Source organism: Solea solea, chromosome 1 (genome assembly GCF_958295425.1).
Source record: "Solea solea chromosome 1, fSolSol10.1, whole genome shotgun sequence".
Classification (NCBI taxonomy): domain Eukaryota; kingdom Metazoa; phylum Chordata; class Actinopteri; order Pleuronectiformes; family Soleidae; genus Solea; species Solea solea.
Window position 1 is genome coordinate 20,924,510 of NC_081134.1, and position 23,937 is coordinate 20,948,446.

Below are 23,937 nucleotides of genomic sequence, written 5' to 3' on the forward strand. Positions count from 1 at the left end.
CAAACGTATCAAGAACTGGAGGACGAGAAGTGGATTGTGAAACTAATGTTTCTGGCGGACATTACGGTACACCTGAACAGGCTTAATCTCAGACTGCAAGGTGCAGGACAAACTGTTTTGGACATGTTTGAGACATCTTGATCAAGCCCGACAGCTTTGATGGACATGATTTGTATGCTACTCTGATCGATGGATACAGAGGACATGGAAATGCAGCTGATTGAGCTGAAAAACTGAACACTGTGGGTGAGCCAGTTTGCAGAGCTCAGAAAACAGTTGGAAGCCACACCAGTGCAAGATCACGGAGCCCACATCCTCACCTGCTGGGCATCTGCACCTGAGAAATTCAGAATAAAATAGTCTTTATTGTTTGTCCATGTCTTTGAAATGTTGATGTGGCTATTTTTTAAGAATACAGATATACTGTTATTGTTTTGTTATGACACAGATAGAGTTGAACATTTTTATTATTATTACTATTATTATTATTATTATTGTTATTATTATTATTATTTTAAGCAGCAGAGCAGATACAGGCTTTAAGACAAAATACTTTAGTCTCAGTTTTGGTTTGGCCTCTCTTCCCAGACGGAGCAATCTGTTTATTAAAAGAAGTGTTTTTTAAGATGTTTTTTCTTAAAATTATTATTAATCTTGAGCAGATACAGGCTTTAAGACAAGGCACTGTGGTCTCAGTTTTTGTTTGGCTTCTCTTCCCAGAGCACCATGTTTATGAAATGTTTATGTGTTTTGAGATAAGCTATATGGATGGAATAAAATTCCAGGTATATTGGAAATGTTTTTGTATTATTTGTGTTATTGTTGATAATGGCACAATTTTGAACTGGCACTCCATATCACAAAGGTTGCCGACCCCTGCTGTATATAACTATTTATTTTTGCAGTAGTAGAATTGTCAACATTTCGATCCACGCTCCACACCACATGGCGGCGGTAATGCGCCAAATCAAAGTTTGCTAACCGCCATAAAAAACCTCAATCGAAAAGACGATGAAGAAGAATCGAAGGCGGAAGTGAGTGAGGAAGTACGGAAGTAGAAAGCGGTGACTGGACGATCTCTGCGACTCTTTCTCTGTTTTCATCTCTAAAACACATTTAATTAGCAAAAAAAATGTCCACTAGTTCACAGTCGGCCCGCTTCCGGAAGGTGGACGTGGACGAATATGACGAGAACAAGTTCGTGGACGAGGACGAAGGAGGGGACAGTCAGGGCGGACCTGATGAAGCAGAAGTGGACTCTCTGCTCAGACAATATCCTTTCATTTATTCAACTGTTCTATTCCGCGCAAAGTCTTTATTTTCACACGGAGACGGAGCGGAATATTCGGAGGGTTTGGGGGTTTCACGTCACCTGTTGCTATGCCGCTGTTAGCCGGAAGCCGGAAACGGTGACCGTGGGTTTGCATCGTCAACAGTTGGTGCCGGTCGTTGTGTGATGTGCAAATTCAAACATATTACAGTGTGTTTATCACTTTAAAATGAGTCTGTGTTGAAATGTGTCGACCACGGTCTGTGTCGTTGGCTGCACACTTCCGTCGCAAAATGTCTGCGGGTGTCAGTAACAGCAGGAGGGCGTGGTCGCCCTTTTATTTATTTTAAAATTGTATTTATTTACTTACTGCTAATCCGTTGAAAGTGCATTAAAAATAATGTATTATATAATTGTTAAATGGCACCACATCGATTAATAATTAATTTACTGATTGGAACTCAGACATGTTGAAGGAATGTCTCACAGTGATCAAATGAGTACGTGAATTTTGGGTTTCAGGCAGAAGCTTAAAAATAGGAAGTGAAAAATAAGAAGTGCATCTCTTTGACGTGTAGAACTGTCGTCCTTGACTGTTTTTCTGCACGGGGAACATGAATGGTGCTCTCCAGGCTGTGCTGAAGAACCCTCCAATCAACACCAAGAACCAGAACGCCAAGGTACACACACATGGACGGCCCGGTGGGGGGCAGACAATTTAAACGTGTCCTTCAAATAAAAATTTAAAATGAGCATAATTATGTAAAAATGACCACTCCCTATTATATCACAAATCACATTGCATTTGCAATTCCAGTCAAAATAATCACAATTAGATATTTATTATATATATGTTGTCGCATGTACGAAAAAAAATGTGCATGTTCAAAAATAAGAGTATATACTATATGCACATATACAGTAAAACGAAGACCGTACGCATGTACACAACAAATAATCCATGTTCAAAACATAGATTACACATAACACTTGTGTGCGCTCAACAATGCGGCACAACAGTAATGACACAGTCGCAAAGGACTGCTCCAAAATAATGGTTATGCACTTGAATGAGCATAATTCAGTCTTGAGAGGAACCCATCCTTCAGAAGGTGAAAGCGATTGTCGTGATTAAATCCTCCATGGCGAATTATCACTGTTTTCTATTGTTCTTAATCTGTCTGATAAATCTTCTCTGTCTCGAGTGCAGGAGCGAGCGGAGCAGCTGGTGGTCAAAGTGCTGAGCAGCTTTAAGAGCAGTGACATAGAGAAGGCCGTGGGATCGCTGGACCGAGCCGGAGTGGACCTACTGATGAAGTACATCTACAGAGGCTTCGAGAAACCCACGGACAACAGCAGCGCCGTCCTGCTGCAGTGGCACGAAAAGGTGAACACGATGTGAAATGTAGCGACGCCTGAAGCAAAATACGTTCAACTGTCAATACAGACATTAGTTATCACTCGTGTAAAATACTAATTCAACGTAGGCCTGCAACTAACGATTATTTTTAGAATCGAGTAATCTGTAGATTATTTTCCCTATTAATCGAATTTTCATTTGTCCATAAAATGTAGGAAAATTTAGAAAAACGCAGATTAGTGTTTACCAAACATGGACACCACATTCAGAGATTAGAAAATGTTCACATTCACATTCCGAGATTAGAAATTGTTCACAGCTGGAGATTAAAAAAAATATTCACATTCAGAGATTAGAAAACGTTTACATTGCAAACGGCAGCACTTTTTTAAAGATGGCAAACTTCCCGGGACTCGGATCACAATATAAATCATGACAAGAGCAAATTTGTGATTAATGTAGAAACTAATTTACACTGTAATGTGATTGTACCGCCAGTTATGAGAAACAATTACTCGAAACAATTATGAATTTACTTGTCAACTATTTTGATAATCTATTTTTTGGGTTTTGTCATTATCGAAACAAGTTTTCAGATTTAGTTCCCGCTTCTTAAATGTGATTATTTCCTGGTTTCAAAGAAGTCATTAAAACTGATTAATTTTGGTTTGTGGACAAAACAAAACATTTTACAACATCACCATCTCTGACACTTTATGGACCAAACGATTACTCGAGAAAATAATAATCCACTGATTAATCCTTAGTCACAGCCCTAGAAGAGTCGGTATCGGTTTACTGGCCCAAAAAATCACTGGTTTGGATCATGCAAAAGAAAAGGAAAACAAACATGTTGTAAATGCTTCACTAAACACGCAACCTGCTGTAAACAACCACTGTCGTTGGAATCTTAATCGGCAGGTAGTCAAAAGTTGTGGTATTAGAAACATCGGACATAAAGAGAGAGCTTGGGCCTTTCACAGGTACCAATATTTCTACACAGAAACTGCAGAAGCCATAATAAACTTATATATACAAATTAAAAATTGTACCTTTAGTCGTATCAGGGAGGTCACATGTATTTGGAGACGTTTGTGGACAAGTGCAGGTCTTGGGTTAGGTTTGCTTTTCCAATCCAAGCCAAGCCAAACTTTTAAATAGAATAATATCTAATAAGTAAGTCATAAAAGTTCATACGTGGCAATAAAAGAAAAATAAATACAAAAATTAAGACATGGGTAAAATAAATAAATATAAAGATTTAAATGGTGTCAAAGTGTAACGTTTGTGTTTGCGTCCTCAGGCTCTGGCTGTGGGAGGAGTTGGCTCCATCGTGCGAGTCCTGACTGCCAGGAAGACCGTCTGATTGTCCACCAATCGTCTGATTGTCTGCCTCCTTATTTGTCCTGCTCCTCGTCCTCTGCTGTTGGACATGAGCCATTCTTTTGTCATACTGGAACATGAGTGTCCTTGTGATTGCAGTCAGCTGTATTTGTTTCTATTCTGTCCTGTCCTTGCCTTCACTGTTTACAGTCACACCTCTGGGATGTCGTGATCAGTCAGCGAGGAAGGGTCAGGGAGGTGCTGGCACCTCAGACTGTCTTTGACTGCATCTCCAGCCAGAACCAGACAACACACATTTTGGACAACATTCTGTCCAGCGCAGCTCAGTCAGAACAGCGTCACAGCTGCTCTGATATCCCTGCTGCTCCACTGAAACATCTCCTCATCCTCCTCCTGCTCTTATTCTTCTTCTCCTCTGAGTCTTCCAGGTTAAAGAACTGGAAAATACTTGTTCTTGGCCGGATCGCCGTGCACTGGTGAAGACCAAGTGCACACTCGGTGCTTTTTCTTTCATGCTCTGCGCTTCGACTGTTCTTTTCTGTTTACAACAGTTCCGCACATGGCTTATAATATTGTTTCTTTTTATACCTGTAAAAGAAAATAAATATAGTGCTAAATCTAAAATGATAACTAATAGCGTTCTTTTATTTGTACGAGAAAGCGTCTGAGAGGAGGGGGAAAATAGTCTGAAAGATAAAAATCTTTAGTGACTTCTGGAACAATAATCTGACTGGAGGGAGACCAATTAACACACAATTATCACAAATTAAACTTGATTCTCGAAGTTGAGTATTTTTTAATGACCCTTTTATTTAGGGCTGGGCGATATATTAATATATCTGGTGACGTGAGACAAGATATGATCTTAGATTTTGGAAAACTGATGACTTTTTCTGGTTTTAAAGGCTGTTGCATTTATAAAAAATGTAATTTTAATATACATGTTGATTAAAAAATACACAAATTGACAAATTATTCACAATTCACACAACCCTAATTTAATTTATACATTATTTTTTATTGAAATGACTAGCTTGCACTGCATTCATGAAAAAACATTAATGTTGTTCAATAACTGGTTAGACTGAAGTTAATAAGCATCTCATTTTAATATCATTTAACAGTTTTGTATATCTTATTAGATGGAGAAATACGAAAAATTAGCTGCACTGATTTCTACAACCATTTTTATAAATTGTAGTAATTGTAATGAAAATGAAAAGGTAAATCGGGGTTCCAATAGGTCCTTGAAAGTTTGTGAATTTCAGTTTTTATAGCTGTTTTGTGGACACTTGTCCAACGTCTCACTCTCGTGTGTGCACACACACGCACTCTCCTCACCTGCTCCTTCCTAAACCGAGAAACAGTGAGTCCATGAATGTGACACAGGTTGAAAGAGGAGCCATTAGGACAATAAAAAGTGTAACGGACAAATCCAAGAAATCCAACATGAGCGTTTATTTAATGGTGGAAATAAGTCCTGAATGAGTGTGGATCACAGAGAGCAGGTGGTTTCTGGGTTTAGGAAAGAGCTGCATCACAAATACGAACTCAAAAACCAGAGCATAAAAGCAGTGAGATTATTCTAACAGAATCACTGAGCTCGTTACATCTCATATTTGAAAAAAAAGGTGACTTACACATGAAGAACATGTAACAAAAAGAAAACTGTTTTCCACCTTTTTCACAAATTTTAAAAAACTTTGTATAACCAGAGAAAAACCAGGCCACGTATTAATGCCACAATCAGATCCGTATCACGTTATAGATAAGTTTATTATTCTTACAAATATACGTATACTGTAAAAAATTATCGCGTCATGTTAAACTGATCAGTTTTTATTTTGCCACCGACTCACTTCCGTACTGCGGTCACGTTGCGTCTCCTCCATTTTTCCACTTGAACTCGTTGCGCCACGACACCCATGCTAACTTCTAAACTTCATGCTCAAACTAAGGGAATGTGCCGATCAACCGATACTGGTCACGAGTGCGGGGAAACCCCAACACGTGAAACTTAGCAAACAAGGCGGCAGTATATATATTTGGGTAATTCTCGTGTTCCCGTAAGAAAAACAAAAACCAAAACATTTCCCAACAAACTTTGGCTACCAGACACGATGAGAAAAAGTCGCAAACATATTCTTGAGATATTGTAAACCTAAACTAACTGTAGATTACAAAGGCGATTTTTAGCGAGCAATTCTTGTCGCCGAAGACACGCACAGGTGCATTCAGCTAATTTCCCATTAAAATGTATCACAAATTATTTCCCCAAAAGACTTTCACAGATCGGGTTTAAAAAAATGCAAATTTATGCTAGCTCAGAGAAGTTGACAGAAAAAAACAGTAAGTGGCGCTAAACTTAAAGTTTGTGTCGCCACAGTGTTATTGCCGTGTCTTGCACCGAATTGAGAATATATATTTTTTGTTTTAACAGTGCGGAGAAATGTGAAAAGCTGGAGCAGTGTCGCTTTTTTTGACGCAATTTTCATTAAGTCATCCTTTTCTCCAGAGTCTGTTTTCATTGCACTTATTTTCAATTAAAATGATGTGATATTTCAAGATTTGATACACGTCAGTACCTATCATGACCACACTTAAATTATCCCTCTCAGTGCGTGGAGAACACAAAGATTATCGAGTCTCTTCACGTTTTTTTTGTTCTTACTGAAACAAAAGAAAAACTAAACGTACGCAAACGTTCCCGCGTGATGTGATGGTTGTAAAAAAAATTATACATGACAGCAGAGGGAGCTAGTCTCAAATTATGGGTTGGAGAACACTGTAAAAAACTAACCTGCTGCAAAAGTACCTTCCCACCCTGACACCCTTACACATACACACTTTCATCTTCATGTTACAAAAGACATTTATAAAAAGAACAGGTTATAGATACTTTGTTCCTACAGGCAACAGATCAAACAACAGTCCAGGGTTTTCACGTCTTCTTCGTGTTAGCTTGCGTTCACACTGGCGCCAATGAGCTGGCTTCGTTATTAGGCCTGTGTCGTACTTTCTACGTCTGTATAGTTCTGCTATAGTCGTAGGTTTGTGCACGCGGAACCTTCCGCAGTCACTTATATATTTTGTGACAACATATGGGCCTGTCCAGGTGGTGGCGCACAAACCAACCTTGCTTGAGATTATGCGAAGAGATTCGGCAGTGGCAACTCGTCGTGAATTCACCCGTTTTGTAACCTAAAGAATCGTGATTGGTGAGTGCAATGTTACTGAAATTTCGTACTAGTTTCATCTATTTGCAACCGCCGGTGATGCCACCTAGTGGCTATTCACTATACTTTCATTTCCTGGGTGCCCTAGACCCGGAAGACTACGGAATCTTTTTTTAAATGCGTGTCCTGTGGAGCCAAAATAAAATTACTCCTGGCAATAAATCGGGCACTAATGGCACAGAGCATGAGCTTGAATAAGAATGCAAAATGCTAGACCAGGGGTGTCCAAACTTTTTTAAGGGCCAAGATTTCTGGGGGCCAATGGACACAATTAGCATTTTTAAATGGCAATGTAACCAAATCTAAGCCACACAGGAGTGAAAAAAAAAATTCATTATAAAGGATCGATGGATGCATCTGCCTGTCACGGCACAGGACTCCGGTTTAAAAGCGTCAAACCAAATCTGGGGGCCGTACAAAACCTGACCAGGGGCAAAGATTGGCCTGCGGGACAGACTTTGGACATGCCTGCACTAGACCCTCACTTTTGTACGAATGGAACGACGTGTGGAAAACGGTTGGTGGTTCTCCACGGAAAAAAAGTTCACCCCAGGCCTCAAACTCCCTCTCTCTCTCTCAGCGCTTCGATCGAGTTAAACATTGTTAGCCGTTCAAACTGTCACAATTTCTCTGTTGTTTTTTTTTATTTGAAAGATAAAAAAACAACAATGATCAAATGATCAAAACTAAAACCAAAAAAAAAAAAAAAACCTGCTACAGTCAGTACAGTCTACTGCAGATGCAAACGGAATGGTCGTGAGCTGCTGGTCAGTGTCAACGCGCATAATTAACCAGCTGCTATTTATACATGACGTTAAACAGGTGCCCTGCCCACATCACACTGTATGTTGACAGAAGAATGTCGCACTGAAATATAGACGTTCATTTTGTATGTTTCGCATAAGACTGACTTTTTAAAAGACACACACACCCACACACAAAATTATCAAAATCAGTTTGGGACCCAAATAAAAAATCTCCCATGACCCATCCGTGGGTCCAGACCCAGTCTTTGACTAACATTTGACAAACGTCATAAACTCTTTATGCGAGGTTGTAAATCACTCCAAGTTCAGGATCCGGTCGGGTGACAGTCAGTCACAATTTTCAAAGTAAATAGAACGCAGTGTTTGCATCGTGCTTGAGTGATCGTTCGACTTCCAATTTAGGTGTTGACACACACGCACACACACACGCCCAAATATGTCCTGAATGCAGCTTTATCTTCAAAAACATCCAGAGGGAGTTTCACTTCAGGACACATTTGATGGCATAATGAGGCTACATCCAAACTCACTTTTTTCTTTTTCATCAGTGACGCCTGTGCTGTTCTTGCTGAAACATAATAAAAGCAATAATAATAATGTCCGCCATCGAGGAAAACAAACTGAATTGAGAGCAAACGAGTCATTTTCAAGGGGGTTCAATTTGGATTTAAAGGCCCGACAGGTGAAATTCTGACACTGATGTTTATTATGAAAAGGTTTAAGGGCAACAAAGAGGAACTGTGAGAGCAGACGTGACACCAAATTTCAGAGACAGAAAATTGCAAAAATCTCTCAAAAAAAATGTCAGAGAACTTAAATCACATGCAAATATTTCAGTGCGGCATTTCAAATTGAAGCCGTCAATTATTACTTGACATAAGAGGTTACTATAGAACTTTCCCGTCATGTCAGATTCTTCACAAGCAAGTGTGGCTGAATAGAATGTGTGTACATCAGGGGGTATTTACAATATTATTTTCACATTTTTTCAAGCAGTTATGTGACTCCTGTGTAGTCTCTAAATGACCTGTTGTTGGCGCCGTCTTTAACATCGTCATCGTTAACACAGTATAAGGAGGGGGACACCGTTCCAAGACTAATAACACAGTATAACAACAACAACAGCGTACGGTGAAGTGAGACTGTGAGTGGAGTTGCAGAGGAAATCTAAAGCGACTGTTAGCAGCAGGTTTCTGTTTGTGTGAGTGACCTGCGCGCTGCTGCACTGACCTGCTACCTTCTACTGAGAAAGATAGAAAGGGACACAAAGATACAGAGGATATAAAACAAGTTGTTTTTTTTTGTTAGTTTTTTGTTTTACTTTGTACAAGAGTCCTTTTTGAGGGTCTTCACAAACACCCTCAATCTCCTTCAGACACACACACGCTCACTCACACTCTCTCTTCTTGTTTCCGTATGTATGTGTGCGTGTGCATGCACGCGCACATGAAGCCAAGTCCATCTGTTTACTTCCTACTGCTGAGTGTGCATGTGTTTTTTTGAGTGTGCATGCGTGTGTGTGTGTGTGTGTGTGTGTGTGTGTGTGTGCTTTGTATACTGAATGTGTCTACTTGTGTTCTTTAGTTGGGGCAAAGTAGAGCTCCATAGGTTTGTTCACCTTCCAGTACTTTTCGCTGACCAGCTCCAGAGAGAAGGAACCATTGAGGACCTGCGTACAGAAGCAAAGGGTTGGAAATGTCTCAGTACAGAAGGAAGCAAACTGCATCAGATTGATGCGTTCCAGGTGTAGTTGGAGTCAGAATTTCTGAGTTCCTAGTCGAAAATGTCTCAGAAAATCAGAGAAAATGGCCACTGATTGGTCAGAGTGCCGTCACAGGAAGAGACGTCCGACACAAGAATCAAGCAGAACACTGCCGAATTGTAGATCAGTTAAAAAGACTGAAAAATTTGGGTTAATCCCCAACAATTACCAGGGAAATGTCTTAAATCTCAATATTTAACAGAGAAGTCTGGTGTGTTTGGCGACAGCACTGCTGAACACGATAACTGATTCTAATGATTCAGTTAGACTGAAAACAACTGCTTCACAAGTCACTAGTCACTAGTTTGTGTCACGTGCAAAACAATGTCACGGCACTTTCATGCAGCTGTGCAGTGATGACTCCACCCACGTTGAGTAGGCACTATTTTGTAGTGGAAAACCAACCTAAACTGTGCTGTGTTGTGCCGAGGCGAGCTGAACAATGGCTGTAGATCAGTTACTAAGTCCTGAAAACATGCGTTAATCTCCAACCTTTAGCAAAGGACACTTCTAAAATGTCAATATTTAAACAGAGGAGTCTGGTTACCCTTATACAGTTCTAGCACTATTTGGCTCTACTCGACTCGGTTTGGTTTCAGTCACGTCATTTACCTTTACTTCATAGTTCCCCCTTAACGTGGGCAGAGTTGTCGTAGCACATGGTTTTATACGCAACACAAACACATGTAAAGCAGTTGTTTTGGGTATAACTGAATCATTAGAATCAGTTGATTTAAAAAGATTTGTTCACAGATTGGTTCCTGCATAACCGCAACACAGTCAGTTCTAGACATTAAAGTAATGTTTTCAGTGATTTTTAAGTCTTTTTAAATGATCTAAAGTTCAGCATTGTTCACTTTGCTTCTTGTGTGACGTCGCGCTCATGACTCATGAAAGCTTTATTTTTTTACACGTTTACAATGAAAGAAACAGATGGAATGAAGAAAGCCAGAACGACCAAGGAAAGAAAATTTGTTATCATAAAGCGGAAAGACCAGACAGACAATCTCCGCAGACAATGCGATGACGCTAAGTGACAGCAAATGAAAGTACAAGAAAAGAACTGGGATTATGACAGTGTAATTTTCCCAAAGTAGTGTTTTTGGTTGTCTACATGAAAATTGCAAGGATGTCATTTTGGACATTTTCCCACTCTGGAACCTATTTTCAGGGATCCTGTGTGTGTGTGTGTGTGTGTATATATATGTGTACTCACAGTGAACTGGTTCCCAGCTGTGGGTATGTAGATGGTGTACTGCTTCTCTGACGCTGCCTCCACATTGACAGGACTGGCCTCAGCGTTTCTCCTCAGCTCCTCCAGAGCCAAGCGCACAGCCAGGTATTTGGACAGGTGGTCCACTGTGGCGTTACCGGACGTCTTGATGTAGCGAGGCACGAACTCCATGCTACACACACACACACACACACACACACACACACACACACACTTAAAATTAGTTTACAAGCACGTAGTGACACAAAACAGTTTTGTGTCTCCTTCAAGGGTGTTTCCATATAATTACATGGAAGGTGGAAACAAAGACTGCAGTTCCGGGAAATACTTGTTTTGCTCATAATATTATTACATTACATTATATGTCATTTAGCAGACGCTTTTATCCAAAGCGACTTACAATAAGTGCATTTAAACATTTGGGTACAAACAAGAGCTTGAAGTAATTAAGAGCTTGAAGTAAGCCAAACTATAAAGTGCTAGTCATAAGTGCGATGTATAAGCAAATGTTTGTTTTTTTGTGGAATCTAAATGAAAATAAGTAATAGTTGGTTTTTTGGGGGGGCGACATGACCAAGTGGACAACTGTGTCCAAGCTCTGGGCCTTTTGACTTTGTTTGCTTTTTCTTATTTATCATCATTTGTTCTCAAAAAGAGAAGAGAAGAGATGGTGGTGCATTCCTAGCGGATGTACAGTTGAAATCAGAAGTTTACATACACTATATAAAAAGACACATATGCTTTTATTTCTCACCGTCTGACATTAAATCAGACAATCACTTTTCCTGTTCCGTTAGGATTACCAAAATTATTTGCAAAATGCCCGAATAATGAGAGAAGGATTTTTTTAGACAATTTTTAATTAATTTCTTCAGAAGTAATTAAATTTAGAAGTTTATATATACTAAGATTATGATGCCTTTAAACAATTTGGGAAAGCCCAAATGAAGATGTCATGTCTTTGGAAGCTTCTGATAGGTTTATTGACAACATTTGAGTTAATTAGAGACACACCTGTGGATGTATTTTAAGGCACTGCTTCTTTGTGTAACATCATGGGAAAGTCAAAAGAAATCAGCCAAGATGTCAGGAAGAGAATTGTGGACTTGCACAAGTCTGGTTCATCCTTGGGTGCAAATTCCAGATTGACTCAGAAGCAGTTTGCTTCGAATCAATCGAAGCATTGATTGATTCGAAGCTGTACCTGTTGGTATAAATGTCACTCATGGTCGTAAAAAAGGCAGGTACTCGTTAAGTAATTAGGGTTCGAGCAACAAGGTTGCAAGAACCCTATTGAAATCGTAAGGATTATTAGGGTTCGAGCAACAAGGTTGCAAGAACCCTATTGAAATGGTAAGGATTATTAGGGTTCGAGCAACAAGGTTGCAAGAACCCTATTGAAATCGTAAGGATTATTAGGGTTCGAGCAACAAGGTTGCTAGAACCCTATTGAAATCATAAGGATTATTAGGGTTAGAGCAACAAGGTTGCTCGAACCCTATTGAAATCGTAAGGATTATAAGGGTTCGAGCAAACAAGGTTGCAAGAACCCTATTGAAATTGCGAAAATGATTAGGGTTCGAGCAACAAGGTTGCAAGAACCCTATTGAAACCATAAGTCGTCTTCTTCTTCACATGGTGAGAGGAGAGCAGCAAGGAGAGCTATAAACTCATATATATCTATATATAAACCTATATATCTTTTTTCCTGGTGGTAACAGAAAATACAAATAATTCACGATTTCAGTAATAACTTTTACAGAGTTCATCGTATCAAACTCAAAATTGGTGAAAACACTCAAAACACATGGCAGATGATGCTGAATATAAGAAATCGTTCAACTGTGTTTCTATGGCAACGATGCAAAGTCGGATATTTACGACAAAAAAACAAACTGCTAAAACTTTGCGAATCCTAGTCCCATCTGAACCAAACTTGCTAGGATTGATGATAGGACTGAAGACGTCTATATGAAAATATTCAATTTCAAAAACAGCGCTAATGGGAGACGGCATTACACTTAAGAGTTTTTGGTTCTGCTCTAACAGGGATTGTTGTATCCACTTGAAACTTGATATGTAAGACCTCAGACCCTTCCTGAACATGTCTGTAAAAGGTCACATCCCTACAGGAAGTAGAACGCCCGAAAAAGGAAGTAAAGTCTAACATTGTCCGATCCGCACGAAACTTGATATGCGAGTCATGGGACCTTCCCTGAACACGTTTACGGACACGTCTACCACCCAACAGGAAGTTGGCCATTTTAAACAGGAAGTGCCCTTTTACTGGGCTGTACATTGTCCGATCCGCACAAAACTTGATATGTGAGTCAAGGGACCTTCCCTGAAGTAGTTTACGGACTCTCATTTCACCCAACAGGAAGTCGGCCATTTTAAGCAGGCAGTGCCTTCTAACTTTGCGCAGGGACGCTGCTGAAAATAAATAGGACTGAAAATAACTAGTACTGCAAGCGGTGAATGAACGGGAGAAGAGCTAGCGGACTCGCGAGCCCTCGAGCTCAAACCTGTTCAGAACAGCTTGCGGTACTATTTATACTTGTACTTGTACTTAGAGAGAACAGGTGGCGGTGCATTCCTGGATAATGTACCAGTTGGTTAGAATGTCCAACTCTATAGTGAAGTAAGTGAAACGTACCTGTTGTGACCGTCTTCTTTCTCCATCAGGGTGGGGTGTGGCCTAAACACCAGCTCTATTTCACTCGCACCGCCATCAATCGCAGAGTCCCCACCACCATTCTCAGCAGAATTGTCCATGTCCAAACCACTGTCATCGCTCGTCTTGGTGCGTTTGATGCTCGGGCCTGCTTCCTGGAAGGAATGTGCAGTTGGCAGATGTTTAGGGAGAAACTTGGCAAACTTGTTGTAGACAATTAAGCAATCGTTTAATACTTGATTAATCGTTGTGGCTGTAATTACCTAATCGAAATCCTATCCAATCCAACTTTATTCATAAAGCACACAACAACAGCTGAAGCTAATTCTTGAAATCCTTCTCGAAGTACTCACAGGCAGTCTTTAAAGCAGAACTATGCAGGAATTTTACAGCTTTGGGGTCATTGTGATAGTTAAATGTCTTAAACGGTGCGGCAAGATTGGGGCCGTCTCCACTGCTCCCTACTGTCTGCTGGTGGAAAGCCAGCCTTTTGCGAGATCAGGGAGTCTTCAGAATCAGGAGGTCTCACAAAAAACATGTACTGATAACGTTATTTTTGACGTTCCGAAAAAGAAGCAGAGAAAGATGTTGTCGGAGGAGGTGTGACTGAGTGAGGAGGGACCACACACGCATACTCATCAGACTGGCTTTTTCACAAATGGTGAGAATAGAAAAACACAGAAGCAAGAAATAAATGGATGTTGGCTCCGTGGAAAAAAGACAGTGAAAAACTACAGTGAGTAGAGCAGTAAACAATAGACGGATGTGTACGATGGTGTTATGTACTCCAAAACTGTAGGGGGCGCTCCATAGAGGGCTAAAAACACACACACCAGTCCGTTTTGGCTCATGTCTTCATCTGGATGTGAAGAGAAATTAAAAAGGTTCTCAAAAAAAGTAATGACGTCTTTTTAAACTGAACTGATGTATGTATCCCATGAACAACTTCAAACAAAGTGTACAACGACTTTAAAATGAATGTGTGCATTTTTTGTAGGCTATACTTCAGGCCCTTCAAAGGCCTCGTCTTCTTTAGAACATAAAGTATTTTCCCATGTACAAGATTTGGCAAGGGCAACAATAAATGAGTTCATCTATTGCCAAAATGTGATGACACATTGGTTAGGACCATATACCTGATTACTGTGGACAGAAGCGTTGCTACAGTGGGAGGAGTCGCCGTTGTCTTCAGCTCCACTACCGTTTTCCACAGTGTGTCTTTTCCCACGCTGCAGTCTGACAAAGAAAGAGACAAAAACATACATTAAGTCGTTCATTCTAAGCGATTCTTGTTCCATCTCGATCTCTTCACGGTATCTGATTTTCAAAAATGGAAAAAATTCACGGTTGGTTGCTCGTCAACTGATTGTGTGTTTACAGAAAACTGTGTAGCTGGAAACTGTAATACATTTTGATTTAATAGCTGCTCATCAAACTTAATAACCATAGATTAAATATCAATCATAATTATCACCGGAGGGCGGTGCTTCAATAGTGCCGCAGTAAGTAGTGGGTGCCGTGTGCCTCCGATTGAGGAATAGCATTGAGACTGTATTTGCATCAAATCTGATTGTTTTAGCTCAAGTTCACAACCCTTCAATTTTGAAAATTTCCAGTTTATTCCTAATCTTGAGGTACATAAATATCCCCGCCTGTAATATTGGTACCAAGAGTGAGTACCATATCTGCTCTTGTGTGTGAATGTGCGTTATCTGTGTGTACCTGGTCATCGCCTGTATCTTCAGCCCCTCCTCTATGCTGTGGGACAGGGCTTGCTGGTTGTTGTGTTTGCTAATACGGGCCAACACTCTCTCCTGGTGCGCTTCGTACTCGTCACGGCTGGGATAAATTTTACCTGTGATGGGATAAAACAAGTGTAAACCATTAGGATTTATTCAACCGTAAGAAAAAATAAACAAAAGACTTTAAAGAATCGGCACACTCACTAATCAGAGCATCAAAATTGGGATCCGGGCGCAGCGACCTCTTTGACACCAGCTTCTTACGACAGGTAGGACACTCTTTGTTACTGCAGAGACACAGAGGACAAATTCAAACAAAAGAGCCAATGCAACAGTGTGGAATCTATGACTTTGACAGTACATAAAAGATGTTGCAAATGTTTCCTGGTTTCCATTCCAGTTTCTGTTAATGAAACTGTCTTATTAGTAGTTTGGCAAAAGAAAATTAGTTTTTTGTGGTGTCCTACTAAAAGTGACGCAGTAAATTAATAGTCGAGGGTAATTATTTCCCGCACTGTGGTAACCAAGGTAACAAACTTACCCAGATCTCAAAGCTGTGATGATGCAGTCGGCGCAGAAGCGATGCAGACATTCTTTCGTTGTCATCGTGTTCTTCAGCATGTCCAAACAGATGGGACACATTAGCTCGCTGTGCAAGGACCGTGGTGAGACGGCGATCTCCAGTCCGTCCGTTATAGCTTCCTGTGCCGACACAAGGCAAGAGGACACGTATTTACTACACACATGCTGCGTTTCCATCGTGGGATTTGGAATGGTAAAGACCTGGGTCCGTGAATTGCCCAGGTCATAAGTACTAAAAATGAAGGCAACTGGACTTCCGTTCTTGAAGACATGGTTCCCTCATGCTGCTCAGGGAGAACAATGACCCTGATGAATCTCACATGATGGAATTGTTAATGACCCCAAGGTGCCACCAAGGGTTTAAAAACCCAGGGACTCCCACACTAAAACCATAACTGAAGAGGGCTCTTGGATGAGAGGTGAAATGTCTTCAAGAACCCAACAGAAGTCCAGCAGCCTTCGTTTTTCTGCACTTAAGACTGTATCAGGCTTGCGTTTCCACTGAGAAAAGCAAATTTACTTCTGTCGGCAGATGACCGTGCAGTGCAAGATCTTAATGACGACAACATCGAACGAGGATATCGGACGCCAACAACAACACAAAGGACAACAATGGGGACATCCAGCAGCTCTTCTTCTCCTGCTCAGTTTGTCTCAATAAGACGTCAAGCTTTGTATGAGAAAAGACTGCTTCCTTGGAATATATACACCAATCATTAGGGAGTGACGTTTCCAGTCTAGCCCGTACCATTTTATTTTACTCTGGTACCCCAAGGGAAGGGTGCCAAAGAATGGAATGGTTGGAGGTGGCAATTTTGGTACCAATCCTCATGTAAACGTTATAAAAAATACGTACCATACTGTACCAAACCTTTCCACTCGATTCAAACATGGCTTAATTCCATGGGGATGTAACAGCAAATTTTTCACAATATAGCGTTAACAAAGATAACGTTGTGTATATGTAACAATATCAAACAAAAAACAACAACAACGTTGTTAGGGCTGGGTACCAAACTTCGGTTCTTTTATGGCACCGACCAAATGCTTTGATACTACTGGGTATCGAAATTAGCCTTGTTTTTCGGTCCAGAGTTTTGGTACCTACGGAGTTAATCACGTGATCACGATCTGATAATGCTGCTGGTGATTGGCTGTAATGTTACACGTGGTTGCGGCGTGCAGGAAGAATACAATGCTGTTACGCCCACAGACCAGGATCACATGCATCTCTGTTGTTAACTACACATTAGGGCTGGGCAATATCGCATATCTCGATATTTTTAGCTGAATGGCGATACTCGATATATATCTCGATATTTTTTCTGTGACGTATCCCCCAAAGCATTATAGCATATCAGATAGAATGTCTTCAAAACCCTTTAAAAAGTACAGTCTTTTATAAGTTTAAGCCACATGCCAAATGTCAGAATTAAAAATGCTCCTCTTTCCCACACGTTTGCAATGAAAATCAATTGTAGTTTTTTTCTTCCTTTTTTTTAGTGTAAAAACTGAAAAATAAAAACTAAGGATGGATTTGTACCATAATGTGTAATTTAATATTCTTTTTTAGAAATTATATTATAAAACTGGTATCGAAAAAAGTATCAATCAGGAACCGGTATCGAAATGAAGGTATCAGTATCGAAAATTTTTGATTGATACCCAGCCCTAAACGTGGTGGTGTTTAGATGCAGCAGTTACATGTTGAACAACAGTGAAGTGAAGTCTCGACAGTATTTACCTGTGGAGTTCTCTGTAACTCGTACAGACTCAGTTCCCAGGTCTTACTGAGGGGCTGAACCCCATTGGTCTGGACTGTCTGAGTCATGACTGCAAATCTGAAACAAAACACACACACACACAACATTTTACTTCCAGGATGTAATGGTGAACACATTCAAATAACAACTTCACCTATTTTTTTTAATGTTTGCAGACAAATGGAAAGCTGTCACTTTGGAAGTTAAAAAGGTTTCATAAACATAAATGAAAAAAAGCAACTCCACCACCTGAATTTTGCCAGAAAACACTGAGGATCATCATTCCTAATAAACACCTTGTTTAAACTTACTTTCCACAAAAAAAATTATTAATAGCTCACTAAATACTCTAACATAACCAAGTATTTTTCTGTTCTGATTGTTCGGCTTCTTTCATGTGTATGTTTGGTTTGTGCCCAAAACAAGACATTTTGTGTACATTTTAATTTAGGTGTATAAGCTTTCTAATGAAAATTGCATTTAATCACATCTATTTTAGTTTAGTTTCAAAGAATAATGTGTATACTATGATTGACTTTCTGAAGAGAAGTCCACCTTGTTTAGTGCCAGGTTTTTATACAGTAAAAATGCTCCAAGTTCATCCCCATTTCCAGAACTGTATGTTTGTGCTTTACGTGAATCATCAGACGGTTCTGTTTTAAGAACAACTTATTTTTGCAAAGTGACAAAAAAATCCCTTCATGTTAACTACAAACTCTGAAAAAATGTTTTTGTCTAAATACTTGTAATTCATATATTACTTATCAGGTTGTTGGCACGGAGTCACATTTGACAGGATTTGCTGGTAAAATAACAAAATAAAACAGATTTCATAGGGCTCTACCTCACTGATAGGTCAGACAAGTTGATGCTTTGTTTAACCAGGATCACTATAAACAATCCTTGAATGATACCGAGCAACTGTTGGCAGGATATTTTGATCGACATGTCCGTCCTTGATTCACAGCCAGAGACAAGCCAAAGAAAAATATTCCAAATCAGTCCAATTTACAGCTGGTAATTAGACCAAACATACTTATCAGCACACAGCTGTTGTAAAAACGTACTGTACTTATTTCATAAAGACAGTAATTACGGGCCATGCATCTCCAAATTTTGACATAGAAGATATTTAGGTTGAGCGAGGGATGCATGGTCAGTCAGTCATCTACCGCTTTATCCTCCACCAGAGGGTCGCGGGGATGCTATGCCAATCTCAGCTACATCGGGCGATAGGGGTACACCCTGGACAGTTTGCCAGTCCATCGCAGGGCCACACAGATAGAGACAAACAACCATTCACTTTCACACTCACTCCTATGGTCAATTTAGAGTGTCCAATTTACCCAATCCCCACATTGCATGTTTTTGGACTGTGGGAGGAAGCCAGAGAACCCGGAGAGAACCCACGCACACACGGGGAGAACATGCAAACTCCATGCAGAAAGGCCCTTGTTCCAACCGGGGCCCGAACCCGGGTCTTCTCGCTGCAAGCATGCGGCAGATGTAAATATAAATGTTCCTCATTGTGTGAAATAAATAAACATAAGAAAACAGTTGGAGAGAGAACAAGTGCAGAAGTCAAGAAGGTAGCAGGTTATTGTGCTGCTTTTAAAAAACCAAGATAATGAGATTTATCGATATGGAGAGACCATATTTACAACCGTCATCCATATTAAAACGTAGAAACTGTACACAACTCATATCCTTGGTTAAAAAAACAAACTAGGCCTGGATATTTCATACAAACCTTTAATGTTATTTTCATAATCGATGAATATATCAAATATTTTTGAGATTAATCGTGTACTTGTTTGGTCTGTAAAATTGTCAGAAAATGTCGAAAAAATGTCAATCAGTGTTTCTCAATCCTGGAAATGATGATGTTCTCAAATGTCATGGTTTTGTCCACAAACTAAATGATTCAGTTTTAATGACTTCTTCATTGTATGGAGCAAAGAAATCAGAAAATATTCACATTTAAGAAGCGGAAAAGTCAGAAAACTTGTTATTGAAAACGAATAATTGTTGCAGCCCTAAAAGTTATGATTATCAAAATAATCATTTTTAAGATGCATCACGATAGATATGGACGAAACATTTTCAATTTGTTGAAAACATTTCAACAATTCATATTTAATATTTATCAAACAACAGACCTCTGCTGCCACCCTGTGGCTTTATCCCAGCATTGCACCTTGGGTGATGTTACTGTATCAAGACGACAACCATAACACAGCAGTGGCTGTCACATCAAGTAAGTCATATTTTTATGGATAAACATATGGCAAGGTTTTGTTCTCACAACATTTGTTTGTTAACAAATGTGCAACAATTTAAATTTAACAAAAAAGTGCAATATGTTTATGTTGCAAACTTTGGCGTTGCAACAATTAATCAATTGTATTTTACATTTGATAAATGTTTTCTTTTATTTTAGGGTATATTACAGTATTTACAATGTATTAACACTGACCTTTGAGAAGCACAAACCTTTAAAAAGGGACATTTTGCAGGGGCTCAGAACAACACCCTGTGTCCAGCTTTATATCAAAATATAACAAAATACATTTCATAAAGTTTCACATTGGTAAAGTCACATTATTATTTATACACAGAAAAATCACATATTTATTTCACCAAACCTCCTGTACTTTCCCACATGGGAAAGGTTTTCTGTTCCCTTCTCTCATTTCTCTTCTCTTTTCTGACTTCACTTACAGACACATCAGACAAACTAAGAGGATTCAACAGAGGGGGTTTATTCTGCAGTTAAGCAGAAAAGGCAGACTCCAACCATCAGATGTTGCACATATTTCTACTGTGCTTTATGAGGATAATAAATACAAAGCTGGGTTTTATCGTGATCTGGTTTTGAGATCATTTAATATTGTTTCTTGGCGCAACACTACTTTCAGCCATTACTCCACGTGCAATATTACCTTTTACTTAGTAGTTAGTATCCACTGAGCGCTTTACTCGTAAATAATAATGAACCAAGGGTTATATATATATATATATATATACACATACATACATAGGGATTATTAATCAGTTATTAATCAATTACGGAATAAATTGGCAACAATTTTAATAATTGATTGGAGTGTTTACCATGATTTAAACAAGCACCATTTTCTGGTTCCTTTGCTCTTTATCACACAGACATCGACACCAATAAATAAGACATTTAAGACTGTTATCATTTCAGTGTTCAGGAAACATCCATCAACATTTGCCAACAGTATCTGGACAAAACATGTACTCATTAACCTAGGAATTTATCAACAGATCAATATATTTAGAGAGGTTTATGCATTGTGGAAATAACACAGTTAAACAGTTAAATTTGGGAAACATGTATCTGTTAAATTTGAGGTTTCCGAAAGTGGAAGAAATCATAGATTGTCCAGCATTAGTACATGTGCAGTACTACATCCACCATTATGGTAGGGATGAGCATGAATACTTGATTATTCGCTCACTTACTCAAAGAGTATCGACACAAATTGATGAAATTGGTTGTCTTCACACGGCTTCTGAGGAATCACACTTTCTACCCATCTCTGCTGGGGAGTCGCACATGGAGTCAGATACTGCTCATGTATCACTATATGATTGCCTTGCCATAAATATTGATGATCACAGAATCGTTGTATCATGATATTATTGGTATCGTGGACAATGTTTTGTATCACATCATGAGGTACCCCGCGATTCCCACCCCTACAATAAATTAATTATAAAAATGAGTTGACAATTAATTCAGTAATCAATTAATCATGCGTGGGGTTGTACGTTTTAATATGTGCAACATTATTTCCAATTATTATTAATACGATATGCAATATGTAATTATTATTGTACTTCTATTGTTTTCTTTTAGACCGTTTTTGCACGTTCACTGAATTATTCTCCCGTTTATATTTGAGGATATATTTGTTTTTGCACTAATAAGGAATGCACTCAATTCCGTTGTACATGTTACAATGCCAATAAAGACACCACTATTCTATTTATATTTACATTTCCACTGTGCATTTTACTCAACAATAATAATAAACCATGGGTTCAATATACGGCCGAAACGATTAATCAGTTAATAATCGATTACTAAAATTAATTGGCGAGTGTTTGTAATGATTTAATCAATCTGTCTGAGTTTTATATTTTTTGGTTGCTTTGCTGCTTAATCTCACATATATCAGTTACACTGAGTAGTATATTTTCCCCTTTTGTATTTATCAATATATTTTAGGAAATGTTTGAACAACATTTTATCTATTTGCACTAATAAGGAACGCACTCAATTTCGTGATAACGTGTACAGCGAACGTGTGTACATTTAGTGGAATTTCGAGAGATCTCTGGCACAATAATTTTCTTCGAGATAACTCACTGGAAAAGCAAAATCTCCAGATGGTTGAGATACTACGTGCACCTAATCAATTGCAGGTAATAGACAGATATCTGCTAATCAACTGCAGACAGACCCCCATGAACAGATTTCATGGGTTTCTAATGCTACTGCTAGTGCTAACTAGCCACTACAGAGGGCAGCTATTCCGCGTTACCCCAACACTCAAGGATAAAATGCTAACGACGCAATTCACGTAAAAGCGACGCGGGGGACAAATAACGTAGTTCCGTGAAAAAAAAAGCATTAACACGTCAATTTAAACGCACAATTAGCGACACAAAGGAGCTAATACGTGAAATGCTACGGCGGAGGAGGTTCGTGAATGTGTCAGAGGGAAAAACAACAACAGAGGAAAAAAGAAGCCGACGCACCAGCCTCACTGAGGGGCTCACACATACAAAGCGACCGCTAACCCGCCACTGGAGCACGGAGAACACACGCATCGGCGAAACGTTCACACATACGTGGGCAAAAAATAAAATACGATTGTTTTAATGTGTACTTACATTTCCAGCTGTGGGTAAACGAGCCGATCCAGGCAGACCAGCGCGTTCAGGCGAAGGCAATATGGCGGACGAGCAAGAACCGGTGTCGTCTGGGAAACCGAGGCGCGAGAGGTGGGAGGGGCCGACATGTACATATACGTAGACGCCTCATTGAGCAGGTTGGTCCAAGTAGGTCCAGCTGCAGACCCGCAGACCACTCAACGAAACGCCCCTTTACTCAACGAAACACCCCTTTAGTCAACGAAACACCTCTTTACTCAACGAAACACCCCCTCACACTCAACGAAACACCCCCTCACACTACCCGACACTCTGATTGGCTCTCAAGAGACTGCGTCTGAAACGTGATGACGTTTACTAACGTGATGACGTTTACTAACGTGATTAACGTCTTCTTTTATTGAAACTTTATTTACACACGCGTATCTCATAGACACTTGTTGACAAGAGACTTTTATCCCGGTGTGCGACAGGAATAGAGAAGAATAAATACTCGTGTTGACTTTTATGAACACAGAAATGTACTTTCTGTGAAATTTGTGAATAATTAATGTCACTTTGTAAAGTATGAAATGTTATAGCCAAACTGCTAAAATATATAAATGCCGATTGGAAAAGTTCTTTGAACATCACGTTTACACAATATAGTATCACGTTTTTGTGATATAATTATCACGTTAACACAATATAGTATCACGTTTTTGTGATATAATTATCACGTTTATACAATATAGTATCACGTTTATGTGATATAATTATCACGTTTATACAATATAATATCACGTTTATGTGATATAATTATCACGTTTATACAATATAATATCACGTTTATGTGATATAATTATCAATACAATATAATATAACGTTTATGTGATATAATTATCACGTTTAAACAATATAATTATCACGTTTATACAATATAATATCACGTTTATACAATATAATTATCACGTTTATACAATATAATATCACGTTTATACAATGTTTATACAATATAATATCACGTTTATACAATATAATATCACAAATTCCACTTTGAACACACACTTTGAATAATTTCATTTGTTTTTGCAAACTTCCAACATCATGGCAACCTGTATGTTACAAAAAGGTGTGTTTAATATAGGCCTACATTTATTGAATGTCTTATTAGTCTGTAGTTTGACATGTTGTTCAACTGGACAGAACAACGATTAGAACTAATAAAAGTCTACTTGATCAGGTTTTTAACCTGAAAGAAACCCTCCTAAAATTCTGTGCTGGTGTGGTCCAGGTGG

General features: G+C 39.1%; 2 protein-coding genes across 3 annotated transcripts; one reads left to right on the forward strand and one right to left on the reverse strand.

Moving 5' to 3' along the window:
• The first annotated feature begins 1,022 nt into the window (after positions 1–1,022).
• Positions 1,023–4,598, forward strand: LOC131457254 (actin-related protein 2/3 complex subunit 5-like). Its single transcript, XM_058626195.1, has 4 exons — positions 1,023–1,272; positions 1,878–1,950; positions 2,481–2,657; positions 3,934–4,598. Exons 1-4 carry the CDS (start codon positions 1,133–1,135, stop codon positions 3,994–3,996), a joined length of 453 nt encoding a protein of 150 aa, XP_058482178.1. The 5' UTR covers positions 1,023–1,132; the 3' UTR covers positions 3,997–4,598.
• Positions 4,599–5,413: 815 nt separating this feature from the next.
• On the reverse strand, positions 5,414–22,801 carry rnf2 (ring finger protein 2). 2 transcript variants are annotated; one of them, XM_058626179.1, is made up of 9 exons: positions 22,661–22,801; positions 17,716–17,812; positions 15,931–16,091; positions 15,594–15,676; positions 15,370–15,502; positions 14,784–14,883; positions 13,630–13,802; positions 10,956–11,145; positions 5,414–9,646 (listed from the first exon to the last, which is right to left on the reverse strand). In XM_058626179.1, the coding sequence occupies exons 1-9, from the start codon at positions 22,792–22,794 to the stop codon at positions 9,545–9,547; spliced, it is 1,173 nt and encodes a 390-aa protein (XP_058482162.1). In that variant the 5' UTR covers positions 22,795–22,801; the 3' UTR covers positions 5,414–9,544. The 2 variants fall into 2 exon arrangements, with proteins under 2 accessions (XP_058482162.1, XP_058482154.1); XM_058626171.1 differs by lacking the exon at positions 22,661–22,801 and adding an exon at positions 19,081–19,221.
• Positions 22,802–23,937: the final 1,136 nt, after the last annotated feature.